The sequence below is a fragment of the Littorina saxatilis genome, linkage group LG1 (assembly GCF_037325665.1).
Source record: "Littorina saxatilis isolate snail1 linkage group LG1, US_GU_Lsax_2.0, whole genome shotgun sequence".
NCBI lineage: Eukaryota > Metazoa > Mollusca > Gastropoda > Littorinimorpha > Littorinidae > Littorina > Littorina saxatilis.
The window spans coordinates 91,648,968-91,669,416 of NC_090245.1; the positions used below are offsets into that span (position 1 = coordinate 91,648,968).

The window sequence follows — 20,449 nt, forward strand, 5'->3', positions numbered from 1 at the left end:
TCAATGAAAGCACGTGGTGCATGGCCGGAAAGGATTTTGTGAAGGAGCACGCCTTTATTTGATTTAAATCTTTCTTTTAATGGCAAAATCTTAAGTTTTTTTATAATCGTCGAAAACAAGACAAGAACTGATCTGTGTGGATCAAGAAAGTGTTTTATTCTGTTCAACAAATATATTTTCCTCGACATGGTTTTACACAACGATCTAACATGATGGGTCCAAGATAAATTACTATCGATATTTCTACTCCCAAAACTTTGTGATCTTCTACTTCTGCTATTGCATCGTTGCCAATTAATAAGGAATGAGGATTATTCTTGATGTTTTGTCTTTTTTGCCTTGTCCCAGCGAAGCTGGAGGTATCCCGTGAACGCTAATACTGTAATCGACTTGAGAAATGTGCATACCGAATAATACGTGATAAAGAAGGATTCTTTGTGCCCGGCTACGTGCTACAGTTGGAGATAGAAGTTCACCAAAAATTGGGACCATACTAACATATCAGGACCCGTGCACCTTCATCCACTGACGAAGATTTTGTTTGAATCTCGACTGTGACACGGCGATAGATTGATTCGTGATTGTCTTCACGATTTGACAGGTTGTTTACTGTGATTGAGAGAGAGAGAGAGAGAGAGAGAGAGAGAGAGAGAGAGAGAGAGAGAGAGAGAGAGAGAGAGAGAGAGATAGAGAGAGATTATACCAGAGAGATGTATCACATCTCTGATTATACCATTTTTATTAGTAGTGTAAGTCGATTCCGGTCGATTCCGGTCGATTTCGGTCGATTCCGGGTAAAAGAAGTACCCTTCAAGATGGCGGAATCTACGCTGAGTCCATTTGTTTACTGGGGACAGACTAGTGACATGGTTACTCTCAAGATTGCGTTGAGTCACACAGAGGTAAGTATAATTCCTTCATCTCATCTGAATTCTACTACCCTTTCGTTCATTTTCTGTGTGCAGTAGGTCAACAGTGGTTGATGCTGAAGTGTCAAGGTGCAGTAAATTTGCTTCTATCATCTGATTTTCGTCTGCTACAGATTATTCTGAGTAGCCTAAATTTTGTACCTTGAAGATGAAGAATGACTGTCGTTGGCAGTACATGTAGAAGGTGTCTTTTATGATCGGCTCATTGAAACTAATGATTTATATAGAGTTTTAACCTTTGCCGGATGCCGCTTTTGACTACACACTCCCGACGATGCGGGTTTGTCTGAACCCATACATTTGAAAGAGGGTTTTTACCGTTTAATGTTTATTCCTCTAACGACGATGCGGGTTTGTCTGAACCCATACATTTGAAAGAGGGTTTTTACCGTTTATTTCTCTAACGACGGGGTGGGTTCAGGGAAACCCACAGCGCTACTTCAGTGGTTGCATCGAGTTTCTCCCTTCACCGACCTCTTGCAGGGGAGGGAGAGGGGGAGGGAGAGACTGAGATACTAAGAAAGAGAGAGAGAGAGAGAGAGAGAGAGAGAGAGAGACTAAGAAAGTGAGAGAGAGAGACTAAGAAAGAGAGAGAGAGAGACTAAGAAAGAGAGAGAGAGACTAAGAAAGAGAGAGAGAGACTAAGAAAGAGAGAGAGAGTCTAAGAAAGAGAGTGAGAGACTAAGAAAGAGAGAGAGAGACTAAGAAAGAGAGAGAGGGAGACTAAGAAAGAGAGAGACTAAGAAAGAGAGAGAGACTAAGAAAGAGAGAGAGAGAGACTAAGAAAGAGAGAGAGACTAAGAAAGAGAGAGAGAGACTAAGAAAGAGAGAGAGACTAAGAAAGAGAGAGAGAGACTAAGAAAGAGAGAGAGAGATACTAAGAAAGAGAGAGAGAGAGACTAAGAAAGATAGAGAGAGAGACAAATAAAGAGAGAGAGAGACAAATAAAGAGAGAGAGAGACTAAGAAAGAGAGAGAGAGAGAGACTAAGAAAGAGAGAGAGAGAGACTAAGAGAGAGAGAGAGAGAGAGAGACTAAGAAAGAGAGAGAGAGACTAAGAAAGAGAGAGAGAGACTAAGAAAGAGAGAGAGAGGCTAAGAAAGAGAGAGAGCGAGAGACTAAGAAAGAGAGAGAGAGAGAGACTAAGAGAGAGAGACTAAGAAAGAGAGAGAGAGAGAGACTAAGAAAGAGAGAGAGAGAGAGACTAAGAAAGAGAGACAGAGAGAGAGACTAAGAGAGAGAGACAGAGAGAGAGACTAAGAGAGAGAGAGAGAGAGACAGAGAGAGAGACAGACAGAGAGAGAGACAGACAGAGAGAGAGAGACAGAGACAGACAGTCAGATAGACAGACAGTCAGATAGACGGATAGACAGACAGACAGACAGACAGAGCAACTGACAACAGACATACAGACAGAGAGATACGGACAGACAAACAGAGAGACAGACAGTCTCTTGGAGACAAACAGGCAGACAGACACTGTTCCGCCGCTTTGGTAATTATGGGTGTAGCAGAACCCGCGCCGTCGGCAGAGGGATAGTTACAATCACTACTACTCTTTAAAAGTATGGGTATGTGTGAACCCGCGCCATCGGTAGTGTTTATGTAAATTATCATAATCAATTAATTCTGATGTTTTGTCATGTACACACTAAAAATTTGCAGACAGAGAGAAAATTAGGTGTGTGAGAGATACTTAAAATTTCAAAACGATACCTTTAATGGTTCCAGAGTTACAATGATTTTAGTGTGTCTCTGGGTACAGATGAACCCAGGAAGCACGGCAAAGGTTAATCACGTTCAATCAGTTTGTTTCCCTATCACGGTACTTTCCCAAGGAATACCGTGAAGTCTTATCTGCAGGTACCGATGGTTGGATGCTGTGGATTTTGGCACCCATTGTTTTCTACCACTTTCTGTGTATCCACATTTCTTGACTGTCATTTGATTTTAATAATTTTTTAACATTTCTGCATAGCTGATAACGCAACAGAACACATGTATATCAAAGCAATGAACGAGGGTTGATACGATGCAATTGTTTTCTTTGACTGCCTTGTTCCAGGGTATAAATTATAACACTCTCCTTACCAGTCTAAATAAGAGTGCATATGTTGTAACTATTTTCTGCCGCTGTTTGTAGGATGAAGAGGTGACACTGACAGAGGAGAGTTTGTCGTTCAAAGCCAATGGCGTGGGTGTGAAGGGGAACAATTTGTACAGCGTCAACCTCAACTTCTATCTCCCAATCGACCCTGAAGTGAGGATCAACATTTTTCAGTAAAGCATGATCCAGAATATATCATCTATGTTATTTCTATCAGCTGAGTAAAGCTGTTAGTGTCAATCTCTAACAAAGATGCAATATATAAGTATAATGTCTCACACAAATAATGTAAACAACTCCATGCAAGCATATTATATGCACACACAGATTGACCGATGCATACACACACACTCACATTTGGATTTTCCATCTACAAATAAATCTGGAGTGTTGACAAAGAATGGGTGTTCGGCAGGTACAGGCATACTGAACCTGTTTAAGGAAGAAAGAATTAAATGGCAACTGCCAACTAAAATGTGTGTGATAGTATGTTGTATACAGTAGATTATGGGGGCATTATGTTTCTGTTCGTTTTCAACATTCTCTGTGTTTGAAAGAAAGTTTTCTTGTGTTTTCAGAACAGCCGTTATCGTAGAACTGAAACTTGTGTGGAGTTCCAAGTCAGGAAGACAGCAACAGAAATATGGCCACGCCTGACAGAGGAGAGAGTCAAACTGCCCTGGCTGAAAATTGACTTTGATAAATTCATGGTGGAGGGAGAATCCGAAGATGAGGCAAATAATAGACAAGAGGTAAGAGGGTGCATTAGTCTTAGTAAGCCCTCCAGAAATCTGAAAAAATCAGGTCTTTAAAAAGAAGGAGTCTTAACATAAGCTTAAATCACAGAGGTTGTAAACAGAAAGTGCAAAACGACGAGATCTTAAAATGAGGAAATCTGGGAGAAAAGCTGATTGTCCTGTTTGGTGTGTAAGTTTTTAATTTTGTTTGTTGCTCAAAATGATTACTTTATTGCTTTTCTTTTGGTTCATATCTTGCCAAGTCCACTCACCTCATCACCTGAACATTGCCTATTGCATCGGAGGAATGAAAATTCCAGTTCGCTTGCCCTTCAAGGGACTGGATGCGTCTGACATAACACTCTTCTTACGAATGCAACAAAATGGACTACAAAAAATGAACCAAAGGGAAAATGCATCTGGGAACTTGAAGGGGGCATGGTGGAGGGGGGTCGGGTGGTTGATTTAGGGTAAAGGTGGGTAGTGGGTGGGGAGGTGGGGGTGAGTAATAATAGGCGAGTGAACATAAAAAAACCACTCCTATAGTGGGAATGCAACAGCCCAGAGCAGAGTGCGATGGAGAAACGTCCTCAATGGCCTATGCTCCGCTTGGGGCAAAGGGCCTAAATAAGTAAGTAATAGTGGGAATGCAGTTGTTGTGTGACCTGACCAGTCCTATGTTTGACTAAAATCCTCTGCTTGACAGGAGTTCAACAAGGACATGCTGGACAAGATCACCATGGAACTGGGTGACAAGGGACCATCATCACCCAGTAAGTTGCACCACTTTGTCTCAAGGTCTATAGTATGTACGTACTTTCATTTGCTTTAGTCTTCTTCTTCTGCATTCATGGGCTGAAACTCCTATGTCCACTCATGTTGTTTGCAAGAGTGTTTTTTTTATGTGTGGCTGTTTTTCCTGTACGCGTTTTACCTATAGACATGGAATGCATCCAGCTGCATTTCCTGTAGAAAAGTACGATACCCCTTAATCTCATGCCAAGCCATTTAGGCAGCTGTGATGCGCCGATTTCGGGGGATGCATGCTTGGTATTTTTTGTGTTTTTATAACACACTGAACTCTGACGTGGAAGACAGGATCTGTTCCATGCGCATTTGGTCTTGTGTTTGTGTGTACACATGAATGGGGATAAGGCACTAGCAGTTCTGGGAGATCAGAAAAATGCCCACCCAACCGAGATTTGAACAGTCTACCTTCCGCATCGGAGGCTGGCATCTTATCCACAAAGCTGCAGTGGATGATAAAAATGAGAGCCAACTGAAAGTAGTAACAAGTACAGTATTAGACTGCTACATTTCAAGATTCGATAACCGAAGTAAACTTTCCAATTGAGTTTAGCTTACTTCACAAGCAAGATGAGTATTAGTTGTGTGTGTTGGTGGGGAGTGGGTGCCTGTTTGTGTGATAGAGCATCTTCTGTTATAGGTATAATACCTTCAGTATCGAAGTCCAGAAAATATGGCTGTCCCCTTCATTTTCTTAATGGCTTCCCGTCAGTCTGATTCTGCTATGACAAAGAGTTTGTTGTATTCTATTTAATTTTGGAGCATTGTTGATATCTGCAAAGTCATGGTGTGTATGTGATACGAGGACAAAGTAATTTTTTTTAAGCAGAACGATGGTGATTGCGTGTGAGAGCGAGAAATAAAAAGACAAAAAATAATGTACTCAGATGGTTAACGAAGACGATACAAATCACAATATCTACGTTTTGACCCCAGGGTCTTCCTCAAGAACACAAAACACGAAACAGATTGGAAAAAAGCAGAGGACAGATGATAGAACAGAAAAAAGAACAACAGATGTCATGATTCACCGACCAAAACAAACAGACAGAGGAGTAAGGGAGGCTATTCTAGATACAGAAAACGTAATAAACAAAAGGACTAAATCACATGTGTGACCCAAGTCAACTTCGATTATGTTTGAGAGTATGATTTTTGTTTATTTACATTTTCTGAATCTAGATTAGCTTCCCTTACTCCTCTGTCCCTTTGTTTTGGTTCGTGAATCGGGACATCTGATGTTCTTTTTTTTTCTATTTTATCATCTGTCCTCTTCTTTTAACCGCTCTGTCTCGTGTTTTGTGTTCCTGAGGAAGACCCTATAGGGTCGAAAACGTCGAACATTGTGATTTGTATCATCTTCGTTTAACACGTGAGTACATTATTTTTTGGTCTTTTATCAGCTTTAAAAGGAAAAGAATCTTTGCAAACATTTATTTATTTGTTTGATTTTGTTTTGCAGAAGGTAGTGGCTTCAAGCTGAACTACATGGTCTTTTACAACCTCTTCCAGTTCATTGGTTTCTGCTATATTGTTTTTAGTCTCCTCTACAAATACATCACGCAGGGCAATGGTGAGTTTGTGTGTGTGCTGTGGTGCATTTGGGAAAGTGTGTGTGTGTGTGTGTGTGTGTCACTTTGTGTGTGTTTGTGTGTGTGCTTGGGGTTTGTGGTCTTGTTCTGAAAAACATTTAAGAAGAAAGACAGGAGTTGGTGTAGCATGACAATCTGACATTTTTGCAACATTTGATTTTATAAATCAAGAGTATAGTATAGATTGAAATTCTGGAAGAAGATGATTGGTTAGACTAGCCGGACTTGTTCGAACGGAATGAAGGACAGTTTTGAAAACTGTTGAAAATGATCTTCAATCCTAAGCTGTGTATATAGAGAGTATGCAACACACACACAAAACAAGCAAGCGGTCATCATATATAATATATTTGACATGTTCCCAAGCCAGTCGGACATTTGTTTTGAAAATCCTGTGCCTTAGCATATCCATAGCTAGCTAGCTATTTGTATTGTGTGTGTGTTGCTTTTCTTTCCCATCAGTCAAACATTAGGGATATTGCTGTGAATTCTTTTTTGGGGTGTTAATTTGCTGAAATTGCAATAAAAAGTGTCAGCATTTTTCTGAACTTTAAGGCAGTCCTTTGCGTCCCCTTTCTTTTTTTTGCCAAATCCTAATGATATCTCTGATACAGCTGTGTTGTTCCCAGCCTCTCACAATGGGTCAGTTTGACCTTGATTGAATCTATGTATAGGTCAAGTGTCCTGGCTTTGTCTGTTTAGTGAGAAAGTTGATGGTCATAAGACCTAAATGTCAAAACTCGATCGGTAGACCAACCAGTGGTCAGACCAATGCGCCAGATAAAAAAAACTTTGCCAAAGACCGAGGCCTGGGAACAACGCTGATAAAGACACTTGTATTTTCCCTGACAGAGGCCAAGCACACAGCGTTTGATGCAGTGGGGACGCAGATCATGATCTGTCAGCTGGCGGCATTCCTGGAGGTTGTGCATCCCATGCTGGGGCTGGTCAGGACAGGCATCGTGGCTCCACTGGCACAGGTGAGGGTGACCTCAAGTGTCTGCATGTGTACACAAACACCAGCATGTCTGTTGATCTGCGTGTGAATAAGCAGATACACCGTACTCACAAACATGCATCTGCACGGACACAGACATCATGGACACAAACACACTGACTGCAACACATACCAACACGTACAAATACACACAGACAAATGCTTACAGTATGTATATATGTGAATAGTAGAGCTGAAGCAATACATGTATACTGAGAAAAAAAAGTGTTCAACGGTTTGAAAACAAATGATACCATTCAAGTTCTCGATACTGCGTCGAACCAGTATTCCTCATGTATTTCTGTAGCAGTCGATGGAAACATCCAAAAACAATCATGGCAATGAGTGTGCTATCTGAACATGTCTTCTCCGCTGATGGGGCCATTTTGACAGATCAGAGAGCATCGCAGAAGGCAGAACATGTAAACCGCCTCATTTTTCTCAAGAAAAACATGGAAGTTAGTAGTCTGGTGCTATGTATGGCTTCATTGCATTGATAGAAACTATCTAAACAGACACTCATACTTAAATGTTGGTATACTGGTAGTGAATATAGTGCCTAATATAGTAACTAAGACCTGCTTGACCATTGCATTCCAAAACAGTAATGAAGCTTCAGACTTGCAACTCACATAACCTTCATCAATCAAAAGCGAAATATTGTGGTAACAATGTTATGGTAAGCTAGCTCTAACGTGCGTACAGAAGACATCTTCCTCCCTTGCCCTTACCCCATCCTACCTTCTCAAATAAGATCACACTCAGCCCGACCCCACCTTTGTCTCAACTCTCCCTCACACACACACACACACACACACACACACACACACACACACACAATGCTTGCACCATCAATGTTCACATCCTTCTTGTTCTGTCGACAGGTCCTGGGCAGGAATTTTATTCTGTTCCTGCTGATCCTGCAAGATCCGAGGCTGCAGGAGAGACCCATCGTGTTCTACTTGTTCTTGGTGTGGGGTACAGTGGAGCTAGTCAGGTACCCATACTACATGCTTCAGAGCGCTGGCCTTGATATCCCAGTGATCACCTGGATGCGCTATACCGCATGGATACCGCTCTACCCGTTGGGGCTGCTTTTAGAAGGTAAGGCTGAGAGGGTCGTTTGTTCTTCTTTATTGGACTGTTTGATGTACTGTGGAACCCCTCATTTAAGACTCCCTCCTTTTTAAGACCACATTTTCTCGGATTTTTGGAGGTCTTAAAAGGGAGGTTCCACTGTATCATTATTTGACTACCGTACTTTCCGGGTGACAAGGCGCTTCGTTATACAAGACGCACCCCCTTCTTTTTAAAAAAAATTGTAATCCTGTCACCCATTGGGCGCAGGGGGCCGATAGGGCGCACCAAAATTGAAAAAGTATACCGGTAACAAACGGTCGAAGAATGAAAATAAGCCGCACATCAAAGGCAGGTCCATTGTTTATAGACACGACCTTCTTCCCAGGGGTCAATGACCCAGTTTTTGCCATGAGAGGTGGTTCCCCTGTCATATCTGAGAGAGGAAACACTTCCTGCACCGGGGTCAGTGACCGGTCAGTGACCGAGTTTAACAGAGTGGAAATATGTGTGTTCTGTGTGTGCGGCCAGATCAAAGGCTGGTCCATTGTGATAGCTGGGTGGCTTGAGAGCTCGAGGAAACTTGGCCAGGGCAGTACCTAGTAGCTGAAACATGCATTATCACAAGTTGTTTGACTGGTACTCAGGCGGTCTCTTTGATTTTTTTCGTATTTCATACACGGATTAGACGCTTCGTTATACAAGACGCAGGGGTCGAACTCGAGGAAAAAAGTCGCGCCTTATGACCCGGAAAGTACGGTACTTGTCTGAGGGAAGCCAGCGTCATACGGAACAGTGCTGCCCAAACACATTTCTGTTTCCTGCATGCGTATATTCATGATTTCAAGCCTTGAGACTTTCACTATGAACTTGGAATCTTTACAATCATTACACACGGGGGTGTTGAGACACCGAGGAGAGTCTGCACAAAGTTGACTCTGGGAAATAAACCCCACACTGAACGTGGGGGTCGAACCCACACCAATGCTGACTGAGCAATCTCCCCATTGCCCTATGAGAATTAAACCTTGGGTTGTACACAGCCTTCATCATCCAGACTATCTTGATAGATTGGAGTTTAATCATGTGTGTGTTTGTTTCACTTTTTCAGGCACAGTTGTGTTTATGTCCACGCCTCTGTTTGTGGAGACAGGGTTCTTCAGCTTCGCACTCCCAAACACAGCCAACATGGCGTTCTACTTTCCCTATCTGCTTGCTGTATATCCCCTTGTCTTAGCTGGTGGTGAGTACATATACACCCTACAAATGTGCACATGTCCACTCACTCTCATACATGTGCGCATATACACAATGGGCGGTTCTGGTGAGGTTATGCCCCCTCTTTCTTTCGGCTGGTAACTTGCGCCACCTCGCGGCAAGATCACACGAGAAAGGAAAAAAAACTTGCATTGGTCCCAAATAGCATATCGGTTTGGTAACAGTTCGTGTGTAAGTCGTGCATTTTATACGGTAAACAGACAATGGTCGGTTCTGGTGAGCTCGAGGTTATGCCCCTTCTTTCTTTCGGCTGGTAACTGGTGCCACCTCGCGGCAAGGTCACAGGAGTTGTCTCGCGTTATCACCCCAGAAGCGCTCATTGCAACACAAGTAGATGAAGACAAGGACCAACTGCAAACATAGGGTGAATCTTGAAATACTGAACACATACACTTTTGTTCTTTGTTTTGGGTTGTTGTTGTAGTTTTTTGTTGTTGTTGTGCATAATGTAATGCTATGTCGCTGGTAGTTGAAGGAGAATAATCACATTGTGTGTGTGTGAATTTTGTTGTTGGAGGTCTCTCACGATTTATTTGTATGTTTCAGCTGGCTACTTTTTAATGCGCCATATGTATCAGCAACGGAGAAAAAAGGTGGGACCAGGATTTTTTGGACCTTTGTTGTCCAGCAAGAAAACAAGATGATGGCCTAGTCCCTGCTGTTTGAAGTTATCCTTAGATATTCCTTTTTTATGTGAAACTTGTTTGCTAGCCTGAGAAAAGAAGACAGGCTTGTTGCCGTTAATACAAAAGAAGAGAGAGAGAGAGAGAAAGCTTTGATGTACATGTTTTTGTGCTGAAAGAAGAAAAACATTGTAATAGCCTGCCTTTTCCTCCTTGATTTTCCTCTCTTATACTTGTTTTGGTTGATTTTGTTATCTTTCTAAGTTGAGAAAGTGTATGTACATTGTAATGACTTTTCATCAGGTCTTGTGTGCACAATTGTGTGTATTTGTGTACAAGTGAATAAAAGGGAGAGAACCGTCTTTGTGATTTATTTTGTGATATGTGAACAATATCCATGGCCATTTTTTTTTTGCACATTCGCAATGTTCTTTATTCTTCAAAAATGTTTTAGTGCACTTGTATGTGCACATATGCGAGTCACCCTTTTTGATCGACCACTCTGTCATGTTACAAATAACGGCTCGGTAGTTGTTAATGCTTCTTTGAAATATTTGATTTAATTTTGTAAAACTGGTTTCATGGCTAGACAGATTTGCTTCAGAGCTTTAAAGTGTACTATCAGATTTTTGCTGTCTTCCTATCATCACTTGTGCATTGGCATTAACAGTAAGATGTATTTGGCTCCACACACATGCTGGTTATGATCATTTTAAGTGTACATGTTATGTATCACCCTTACAATGGGAGAAATTGTTGGGATTTGAAAAGAAATCTAATCAATCTGAATCAGAGCTTTGAAATAAATGTTAAGTGCAATAATTGGTGTGCTGTATGCATTATGTTTTCAAATACCATACTTTAAGAGTTATATCATAATGGTTGTATGAATGCGTCTCTCATAATATTATACATTGCTGTTAATAGTGGCAACAATTAAGCAAAAGTCTCGGACGTGAATGAACTTAATTCTCTCTCTCTCTCTCTCTCTCTCTCTCTCTCTCTCTCTCTCTCTCTCTCTCTCTCTCTCTCTCTCTCTCTCTCTCTCTCTCTCTCTCTCTCTCTGTTTTTTCCTTTTAAGTTTTCCAAGTTCTTTATGATTCTATCCTGTTTTTGTTGTTGTAACTTTATGAACACAAATGTATTGCTTGATATTTCTTCTATAAGTACACTGTCATGTCGCTTGTGAAAAAACTTACCAGCAGAAAACGGTTTAATCTTGTGAACCATAGATAGAATTAGACTTAGACTCTAACCTTTGATTCGAACCACTATCCTTCCCAGATAGTTTTGCCTGTGACAATTTTTCGTACTTTTTTAATACTTTTTTAGGATCTCATTGTTACATGTATAAGTGCATGGAAAGTGCGTGTGTGTGTGTGTATATTTATCTTCTTTTGTTTTTTTTAAACTTAGTCTTTGCACTTTTGTCCATTTACATTCTTTGCAGGGTTTTACTATGCTCTTGTAAGCAGGTTAATTCTTTACCAAAGAATGTGATTCCGGCTCAACAGTGATTGATTGATTGATTGATTAAACTTTATTACAGAAGGATGGAGATTTTAGGCGTTGCCTAGTCTTACAATCTGTCCTTGCTAACTAACATGAATACAAAACAGACATGAAAACATTATAAGAGCAAAAGAGGTTGACGGCAAAAAAAAATCGTACATATGATAATAAATGGCATTTAAAGGCAAAGAAAAAGTTATAGTATTTGATACTATTAAATACAATAACAGCAATAGAAATATGAAAATAGAAATAATGGTAAGGATGATGATGTCATAACGATAATAACAATAAAAAATATAAAAAAATATAAAAAAATAATTAAAAAAATAAAAAATAAAAATAAAAAAAATTTAAACAAAATCCCGAGCACAAGAAACATATGGTCCAATATGTGACCCTCCACCACGGCATGAGTCGCATGTCACCTTTGCATGATTTTCATATTTTTACATTTTCCTAAAGAGTATTTTCTGCTCTATCCAGTGGTGAAACCCGTTTTAAAAAAGAGCAAAAACTGTTTGAGTTATAAGCCTGTGACTAAGGTGACCCTCACGCTGTTACCATACACTCTCCGGACTTATATCAAGCCTAGCGCAGAACCGCGCGAGGTGACATGCGACTCATTTCGTGGTGGAGGGTCACATATGTGGCTGAAATGAGGAGGATAATTTTTCTTCTTGTGGTACAATTTCATTGTTGGAGTGTGTAAAATATCCTAGAGAGCTCCTTCCTTGTAATGCTTTTATGTAGCATTGACATCAAATCAGTACCATTGTCATTATCATGCATTGAGTATCAGTGTTAACTGTTATCGGCAAGATGAACGTTGTCTGTGTTTTCACCCGCATTGTTTCCTGACAAACATCCAAGTGTGTAATGTGAATTTGGTATGTGTCTAATGTTCTTGTGCTCATCTGCTTGTAACTTTGAAGTTTGTCGAGCATTAATCAAATGTTTGATTTTGATGTGCATTAATAAAAGTGTTTTGTCCTTATGCCTATATGTGACTCTTTTCTTTTCAGTTATGAGTGAGTGCGTGCCTTGTCTAAATTTCCCTTACAAATTTGCTGGTAAGAACAACCCGTGTTCTGGACTTTTTGCCCTTCGTTTATTTTGTTAACCTTATTCAAAGCAGGGTGCAAAGTATTATGTTATGGTACATTTTCAGCATGGCATATGAACATAAAATGAACAAACATTTATATCTCAGACCAGAGCAGACAAAAGAATTTCTTTCAATACAGTACAAGTAACGTTCTACCAAAGGTTCTTGTCAGGGCAGAAAATAGAAAGAGCAAATCTAGTAAACTTTGTACATTAATACTAGGTTGTAGTATTGCACTAGTGCTGTGTGTGTGTGTGTGTGTGTGTGTGTGTGTGTGTGTGTGTGTGTGTGTGTTCTTGAAAAAACAAAACAACTTATGAGGGTGCCAACTAATGCTAATACATGTAGACTCCAGCACCATTAATTAATTGGTGAAACTCCTTGTCTTCATCTGCATCACATTTTTAGCAGACTAGAGTCGCCACTGTGGGTGCAACAAAACTGACATTCCTTTTGATATATTGAACTATGGATATCTTTTGCCATTGTATGCATGTGAAAAAGTAGTTTTTTTCTGCTTGGAGCGGGGTTTCATTTAATGTTTGTAGATTTTGTTTATATATCTCATCCTAGTGCATAGAATATTTGATTTGTTGAATTCTCACTTTTACATATTTTACAAAGGTGTACTACCACTGATTTTTTTTTTAAGTTCAATTCCTTGCAAAAAAGAAAATTAACAACCAAGCATAAAGATTTATAAAACAACAAAATGACGACGATATTGTCTGATGTAGACATAACCGTGGCAATATCGTTCAAACCACACGTACATGACATAATCTAACTTTTAAAGCTGGTTCTTGTGTGTGTGTTTGTATGATGACGATAGGACCCGAAACGGCTGCACGGACTGAGACAGGAATTGCAGAGAATGTTCTTTGCCACTCAAGTCGTGTCATAGGCTACTTTTGGAATCGCACATTTGAAAGGATTCTTTAAAAAAAACGGCGGAAATCATTATATACCCTGGGCTACAGGTCGAAACATGGGTGCTTTGTGACCAGTCAGTTCTCCCCTAGCCTGTATTGAAAAATGCGTCCGTGTGAGCTGACCCCCACTTGTCACCAGTAGCAAAGAACACCTCACATACATGTATATCATGTAAATGAGGTCGTGACAAACTAGTCTGGCAGGGACCTGCTTTTTGACTCACATGCGAAGCAAAAGTGAGTCTATGTACTCACCCGAGTCGTCCGTCCGTCCGGCCGGCCGTCCGGAAAACTTTAACGTTGGATATTTCTCGGACACTATTCAGTCTATCAGTACCAAATTTGGCAAGATGGTGTATGATGACAAGGCCCCATAAAACATACATAGCATCTTGACTTTGCTTCAAGGTCAAGGTCGCAGGGGCCATAAATGTTGTCTAAAAAACAGCTATTTTTCACATTTTTCCCATTTTCTCTGAAGTTTTTGAGATTGAATACCTCACCTATATATGATATATAGGGCAAAGTAAGCCCCATCTTTTGATACCAGTTTGGTTGACCTTGCTTCAAGGTCAAGGTCACAGGAGCTCTTCAAAGTTGGATTGTATACATATTTTGAAGTGACCTTGACCCTGAACTATGGAAGATAACTATTTCAAACTTAACAAGAAGAGCAAACGCTCGATCGAGTCACTTTCGCAGTTCTGAATATTATATGAGGCATCAGATGGACAGGAAGAAATTGCTATTCACAACACGGCAATGAGTCACGTTCACATAAAATTTGAGCCCGGTCACTTTTATAGTTTCCGAGAAAAGCCCAACGTTAAGTTGTGTGTTGCCGAACAGAAAAGGCTAGTTATCTCCCTTGTTTTTCTGATAACGTTCGTAAAAGGCTACAGATGTAAATACTTTGATGTAAAGAATAATCCTACAAAGTTTCAATCACATCCGATGAACTTTGTCAAAGATATAAAATGTCTAATTTTTCCTTTGACGCTAACCTGTGACCTTGAAAAAGGTCAAAGGTCAACGAAACCATCGTTAAAGTGTAGAGGTCATTGGAGGTCACGACTAAACAAAATATGAGCCCGATCGCTTTGATAGTTTCCGAGAAAAGTCCAACGTTAAGGTGGTGTCTACGGACGGCCGGCCGGCCGGCCGGCCGGACGGCCGGCCGGACAGACTAACACTGACCGATTACATAGAGTCACATTTTCTCAAGTGACTCAAAAATTATGTGGGGCACATGTTATGCTTTCATCATGAGACACATTTGGTCACATATGATCAAGGTCAAGGTCACTTTGACCCTTATGAAATGTGACCAAAATAAGGTAGTGAACCACTAAAAGTGACCATATCTCATGGTAGAAAGAGCCAATAAGCACCATTGTACTTCCTATGTCTTGAATTAACAGCTTTGTGTTGCATGACCTTGGATGACCTTGACCTTGGGTCAAGGTCACATGTATTTTGGTAGGAAAAATGTGTAAAGCAGTTCTTAGTGTATGATGTCATTGCTAGGTTTAGTTATTAGTTATCAGAGTCAAGGTCATGTAAAGGTCAAGGTCAAGCATGTGAGTCGTATGGGCTTTGCCCTTCTTGTTCACTGCTTATGATGCCAAAGTCACCAAGACAAATGTCATTATGGCCGAAACTGACACTTTTGCGCCTGCTGTTTCCCCTGGAAGAGTTTTTAGACTGACTAACACGCTGCACTTTTTAAAGTGACGTTTCTTTGCTTTCACGTGTAACTGGATTGCACGATGCTTTGGAAGAGATCGAAGCTCAAAAACTGAGAAGCGTCTTCGTGTAGGCTGCGGGACGTTTTGCAGAGTAAAATTATACACGTCGATCAGTGTAAGTGCGGCAGCCGGTACTGTAGGATACACAGAACTGATACTACATGGCTTGCTGTGTCGTACCAGAGACATAGATCTATGGAGGTCTCCCTTTTGCGTACTTCGGAGCGGTGTCACGTGATACGCAGAAATGGCTGGGAGGGCAAGAAGCGAAACGGCTAGTAGCGTCAGTGCGCCGCTCGATGATTCGGGAGTGTTTTAATTGAATAATGTCAAAATCAGGAACAAAAACGGTCGACCAGCCAAAAGAGAAGTACATTACATCATTGAGTGACGTTGCTAAAGTGCGATACTTAGAGCTCTTTAGTTTCAGAGTACATATTTCTAGTGGGGCTCCTATGTTGCAAAATCATTCAAATCATGCAACAAACACCAAATTAAGCAAATATGAAGAGTTTTATGTGCTTAACAAAACCTGATACAGAGCCATCGCGAAAAATAAAAAATGGGTAGTTTTTAAACAATTTTTCAAAATGGCCGCCAGTGTAAACGGTTGAGTATGTTAGGCATATTTCACTTCATGTGATTAACAGCAAATTTGGCGTAAATGGACATTTACTTTTGCTTAACAAAACCTGATACAGAGCCACCGTGAAAAAATTAAGAAATCAGTAGTTTTTTTACAATTTTCAAAATGGCCGCCAATAAAAGGGTATTTAGGCATTTTTGATGCTACAAGACATTCTCTTGCAATAGAAACTAACACAAACACATTTTTAAACAAAACAATACATGTATTGTTGGTGCAGAGAATGATTGGACGGTGTGGGTGGCAGGGTTGAAGAATTTGTGGATTACCTAAACTGTGCAAAAATAAATATATTGCACCAATTTTCATACCAAAACGAAAACATTCATTCCTGTGCTGTTATATTCAATGTATGCTATTGAGGGCACTCAACTTGGCTAACTGGAACACTTTTAAGATAAAAGGTGGCCTTTACATGGGTTATTTGACCGCCGCCCAAATAAGGGTACCCCCAAAATAAAACTGATAAAAATGTAATGTATCAACTCAAAAGTCGACTAAAATTCATAATCGCTGTATTTCGAAAACGTTGTTTTTTCTCATGTGTTTACACAACTAGCACATTCCGGCAAGTGTCTATACTCAAAAGAAACTTTGGCAGTACTTGAAACAACCATCTGTCATATATACATGCGAAGTCAAAAATATGTGGGATGTAAGTCAACAAACCTGTGGCAGTTTTTAAAATATTATTTCGTGAAGATTTGAAAGTGTACTCAAACGGTTGAACTACGCCTCGTGCGTAGACACACATTCCTGAAAGTTTCAACGCAACCCACTTGGTCATTGCTAAAATACATGGATTTTAGTTGACTTGGGTATCCCTCAAATTTGACACATAAACATCTCATCCGTGAGATCGACACATACATCAGTAGGTACAATGGCACAACACTAGAAATATGCAAGATGGCGAAATAAAACAACCTGTTCTGGATGGATAATCAAGTTGACTTTCTCTTCGTATACACCAGTGACCCAGTTGTGCCTCAGGAATTGTCGTCGGCTTTTTAAAAGGTACCCGAAGTTTTTGTCACATCTCTTTGTCACGTCAAGGGTATCCTTATTTTGACGGCGTAAATGATTATGTTAAAAAAAAATGTGCCAGATAGCGAAGATGCGAGCCTTTAATGGCATAGACAGTTTGAATAAAATGACACAGGAATAAAAGTTTGAGTTGGGGTATGAAAATGGGTGCAATAATATTTTTGCACAGTTTAGATGCTGACAGTTTTCACAGGCATGCAAGCACATTTGCAGAGAGCAGTGCTCTGCAGTCCTTCTTAGCAGCATTTGCAGCGTTTTGTTGTACAGCTCTTCTTGCAGGCACACCTCATGAGTTCTCGGCACACGCTGGATATCTCTTGAAAGCTCGTCCAGAATGACTCCCACTTTCCAGCCTTGAACTGCCAGCCCACAGAGTTTGGAAGTCTAATAGGTAGATGGCTCTTCTCAATCTCATGTCCTGCAGCAGCACCTGACTTGTAAGGGGATTATGGTCAATTTGGCAGCTCTTTTTACTGAAGAGGTACCGTCTAGCACTGTTTACACCCAGTACGTTGCTGGTTTTGTCCTACAAATGTACACCAAAAAGCTCTTGTGCTGCCCTGTCAGTGGTACTCAGCTTACAAAGAGGAGCAGACAACCTGAAGAAAGTTTGAGTGACGTCTTCAAATGCTTGCCATACTTCCCAAGCCTTCTGATTCCCCAATACCATTGAAGAACGACATAGTGTCACAGCCTGTAAGGCTATGCAAAATGGGCAGACAGGGTGACTTCTCTTGGCCAATGGCTTTGGCAATGTGGCGATACACTTCACGAGCAGAAAAAAACGCAACACAGCTGGAATGAGAAGCAGACTGTCTGGCCTCCTCTACATCCATGGTGCAGGAAATCAGCCTGTGGTACCCTTCACACAAAAGATGAAAAGTGACATTTTTATTTGAATGTATTTGAATAATGTTTACTATCTCAGAGAGTCGGTCAAAGCCGGGTTAGCAAGTCTTCACACAACAGACCAAAATGAAAGAAAATTGTATTTCATGAATTCGTATAATTCTTACTGTTTCAGGTTAAAAAACAAACAAACACAGTTTCCAGTGACCCAACTGATTCTGGAATCTTTCTGACCGCTACATTTATTCGCTTCAAACAGTCGCTAACAGAATGTTGACCATAGTGAGGGTTCGTACGTTAAACCCATCAAATTCACAGAGGTCGCTTACAAATGATGTGCAAACATGTTCCAATTAATACAAATAAAAAAATCTTACTGTTAAGATGTATTAGGTAACAAACCTTGATACAGTAGTACTAGTGAAATCGGCTCCCTTCTGTGGCACCGGAATAAATGCAGAACGCTTGTTCCCAGGAACCGGCATGTGGTGTAACTCTTGTATATATCCTGTAAAAATAAAATTCACACCAATGCACGGTCAACTTAAAATAAGCAAAAGGATGAGAAACAAGCAACAAACCAAAATTGTAAAACTCAAAGAGCGGTACCTCTTCATTTTTCAAAACCACTTATCTCATTTGATTAGCATACACTGTATGCTTTTGTCTGTTACCTACCGTCTTTGAAAGTTTGATCACAACACTGTAAAGACATGGGGAGTGGAGTGTTTTTATCTCCAGCTGGTCATCCTACTATCTGGCCTACCCTCACTCAGTTTTTGACTCTACCCCTCCCCACCTTATGGAAGTCCTTAACGTAGGCAGGACTAATCATTTATCATACCATGAACAATCTCTTTCTCCTCGCCTTTTATTCAAAGTTCGTTTAATCTGTTTAAAATCACCAGCGTGGCGATCATGATTTCCTTACTTGTAATCAACAGATAGATCTAGATCTATCAGCATCACAATCCAGCTTGATGAGCTATTGCAAGATTACTCTGCATTTCAGCGCTTCACCCGATGAATAACAGACCCCAGGGGAGAATTAAACAGTAAAATGATGTGACATTGGTGAATGGATGCGTATTCTTGAAAACTTACCTTCAGAAACGTTGTTTTCGCTCAAATCAAAACACGCAATGTTGCGGAGGCCGCCATCTTGAATTTTCATGCTGCGGATGTATACAATTCTAAAAACGATCAAATTAAATACCAGAACACAAAAATACCCATAAGAGTATTTATGTCATGCATGTGTTATCAGCAGACAACTTCTGGTGCATGGTAAACCATTGAATTTTACATTTGCTGAGTTGGGAATATTTACTGCTGAGCGCTTTTGGTACGAATTTCGTCTGCTGTAAATGCAGCCTTTTATTCCCTATCAAAGACAAAAAAAACGATTTCTGAAGTGGCTCTGTATCTGAAATCCCTTAAATAATTATAAGGAACAATACCACAAAGTATGATGTTTGTTGCAAGATGTGAATGATTTATGAGTGCGTCTGCAACATACGAGCCCCACTATTCTGCTTCAGTGTGTGTGCATGAGTTTTCATTTTGTTATTATTCAAGAACTTGTAGTTCTATTTCTAACTTTGTATGTTTATGTGTGACGCTCTTTAGTTTTAGATTACCTATTATTTCTGCTTCAGTGTGTGTGAGTTTTCATTTCATTGTTATTCGAGAAATGGTATTTCTAACTTTGTATGTTTATGTTTGGAGAAGCGATTCTTTTTTCCTTTTTGGGATCAAGTCTGGTGTCTGCTTTAGTGCTTACTTTGATATTACCTTAGAACATTTATTGTGAACCTGTAAATGTGTAATGTGTGTGTGTGTGTTTTTTGTTCTTCTTTTTTATTTTTTCTATTTCTTTTTACTTTAGTGCTGCTGAAGACAGTAACTAAAAAGTTTCCCTGAATTCAGTGTTACGTGTTTTTTGTTTTTAATTTTTATATATATGTTGACAATGACAGTTCAGTTAAATAAAGCGTTGAACACATTATATGTATTTTAATTTTTACCAATCTGTCACTCTGTGAATGTGAAGCTGGTGTGAGTGTGATATTTAACACATTACTTTTGATTTGTACCTAATCTCTGCCTTTGTTAGCTCCAGTAGGTGTGTTTTCAACAGTTTTGTTCAATTTTGTGAAACTTTACTGTTTTGAGACAAACCAGACACATATTTTTCCGTTTAGGACAGCTGGGCTCAACATATTAACTTTGTTGACTAAACAAAGGAGCCATTACACAGATACACACTCATTCTGACAATCACTCACCAGATTCTTCACAATTAAGAAATGTCTCAGATAAGACACACGCAAGCTTAAAAAAAAAGTCTTAAGAACAAAAACGTTACTGCAACAACAATGTATTTATTAGTTCTTACTAAAATCACATGCTTCAATAAAAAAAAAGCATAAACTGTACAGACATGCTAACCAGCACTGAT

General features: G+C 40.0%; 1 protein-coding gene across 1 annotated transcript; it reads left to right on the top strand.

The window, feature by feature from the left end:
• Positions 1–798: 798 nt before the first annotated feature.
• LOC138945504 (very-long-chain (3R)-3-hydroxyacyl-CoA dehydratase 3-like) lies at positions 799–11,659 on the top strand. Its single transcript, XM_070316941.1, has 9 exons — positions 799–902; positions 3,072–3,188; positions 3,614–3,787; positions 4,479–4,545; positions 6,042–6,152; positions 7,024–7,151; positions 8,053–8,272; positions 9,357–9,488; positions 10,070–11,659. The coding sequence occupies exons 1-9, from the start codon at positions 816–818 to the stop codon at positions 10,165–10,167; spliced, it is 1,134 nt and encodes a 377-aa protein (XP_070173042.1). The 5' UTR covers positions 799–815; the 3' UTR covers positions 10,168–11,659.
• The last annotated feature ends 8,790 nt before the right edge of the window (positions 11,660–20,449 follow it).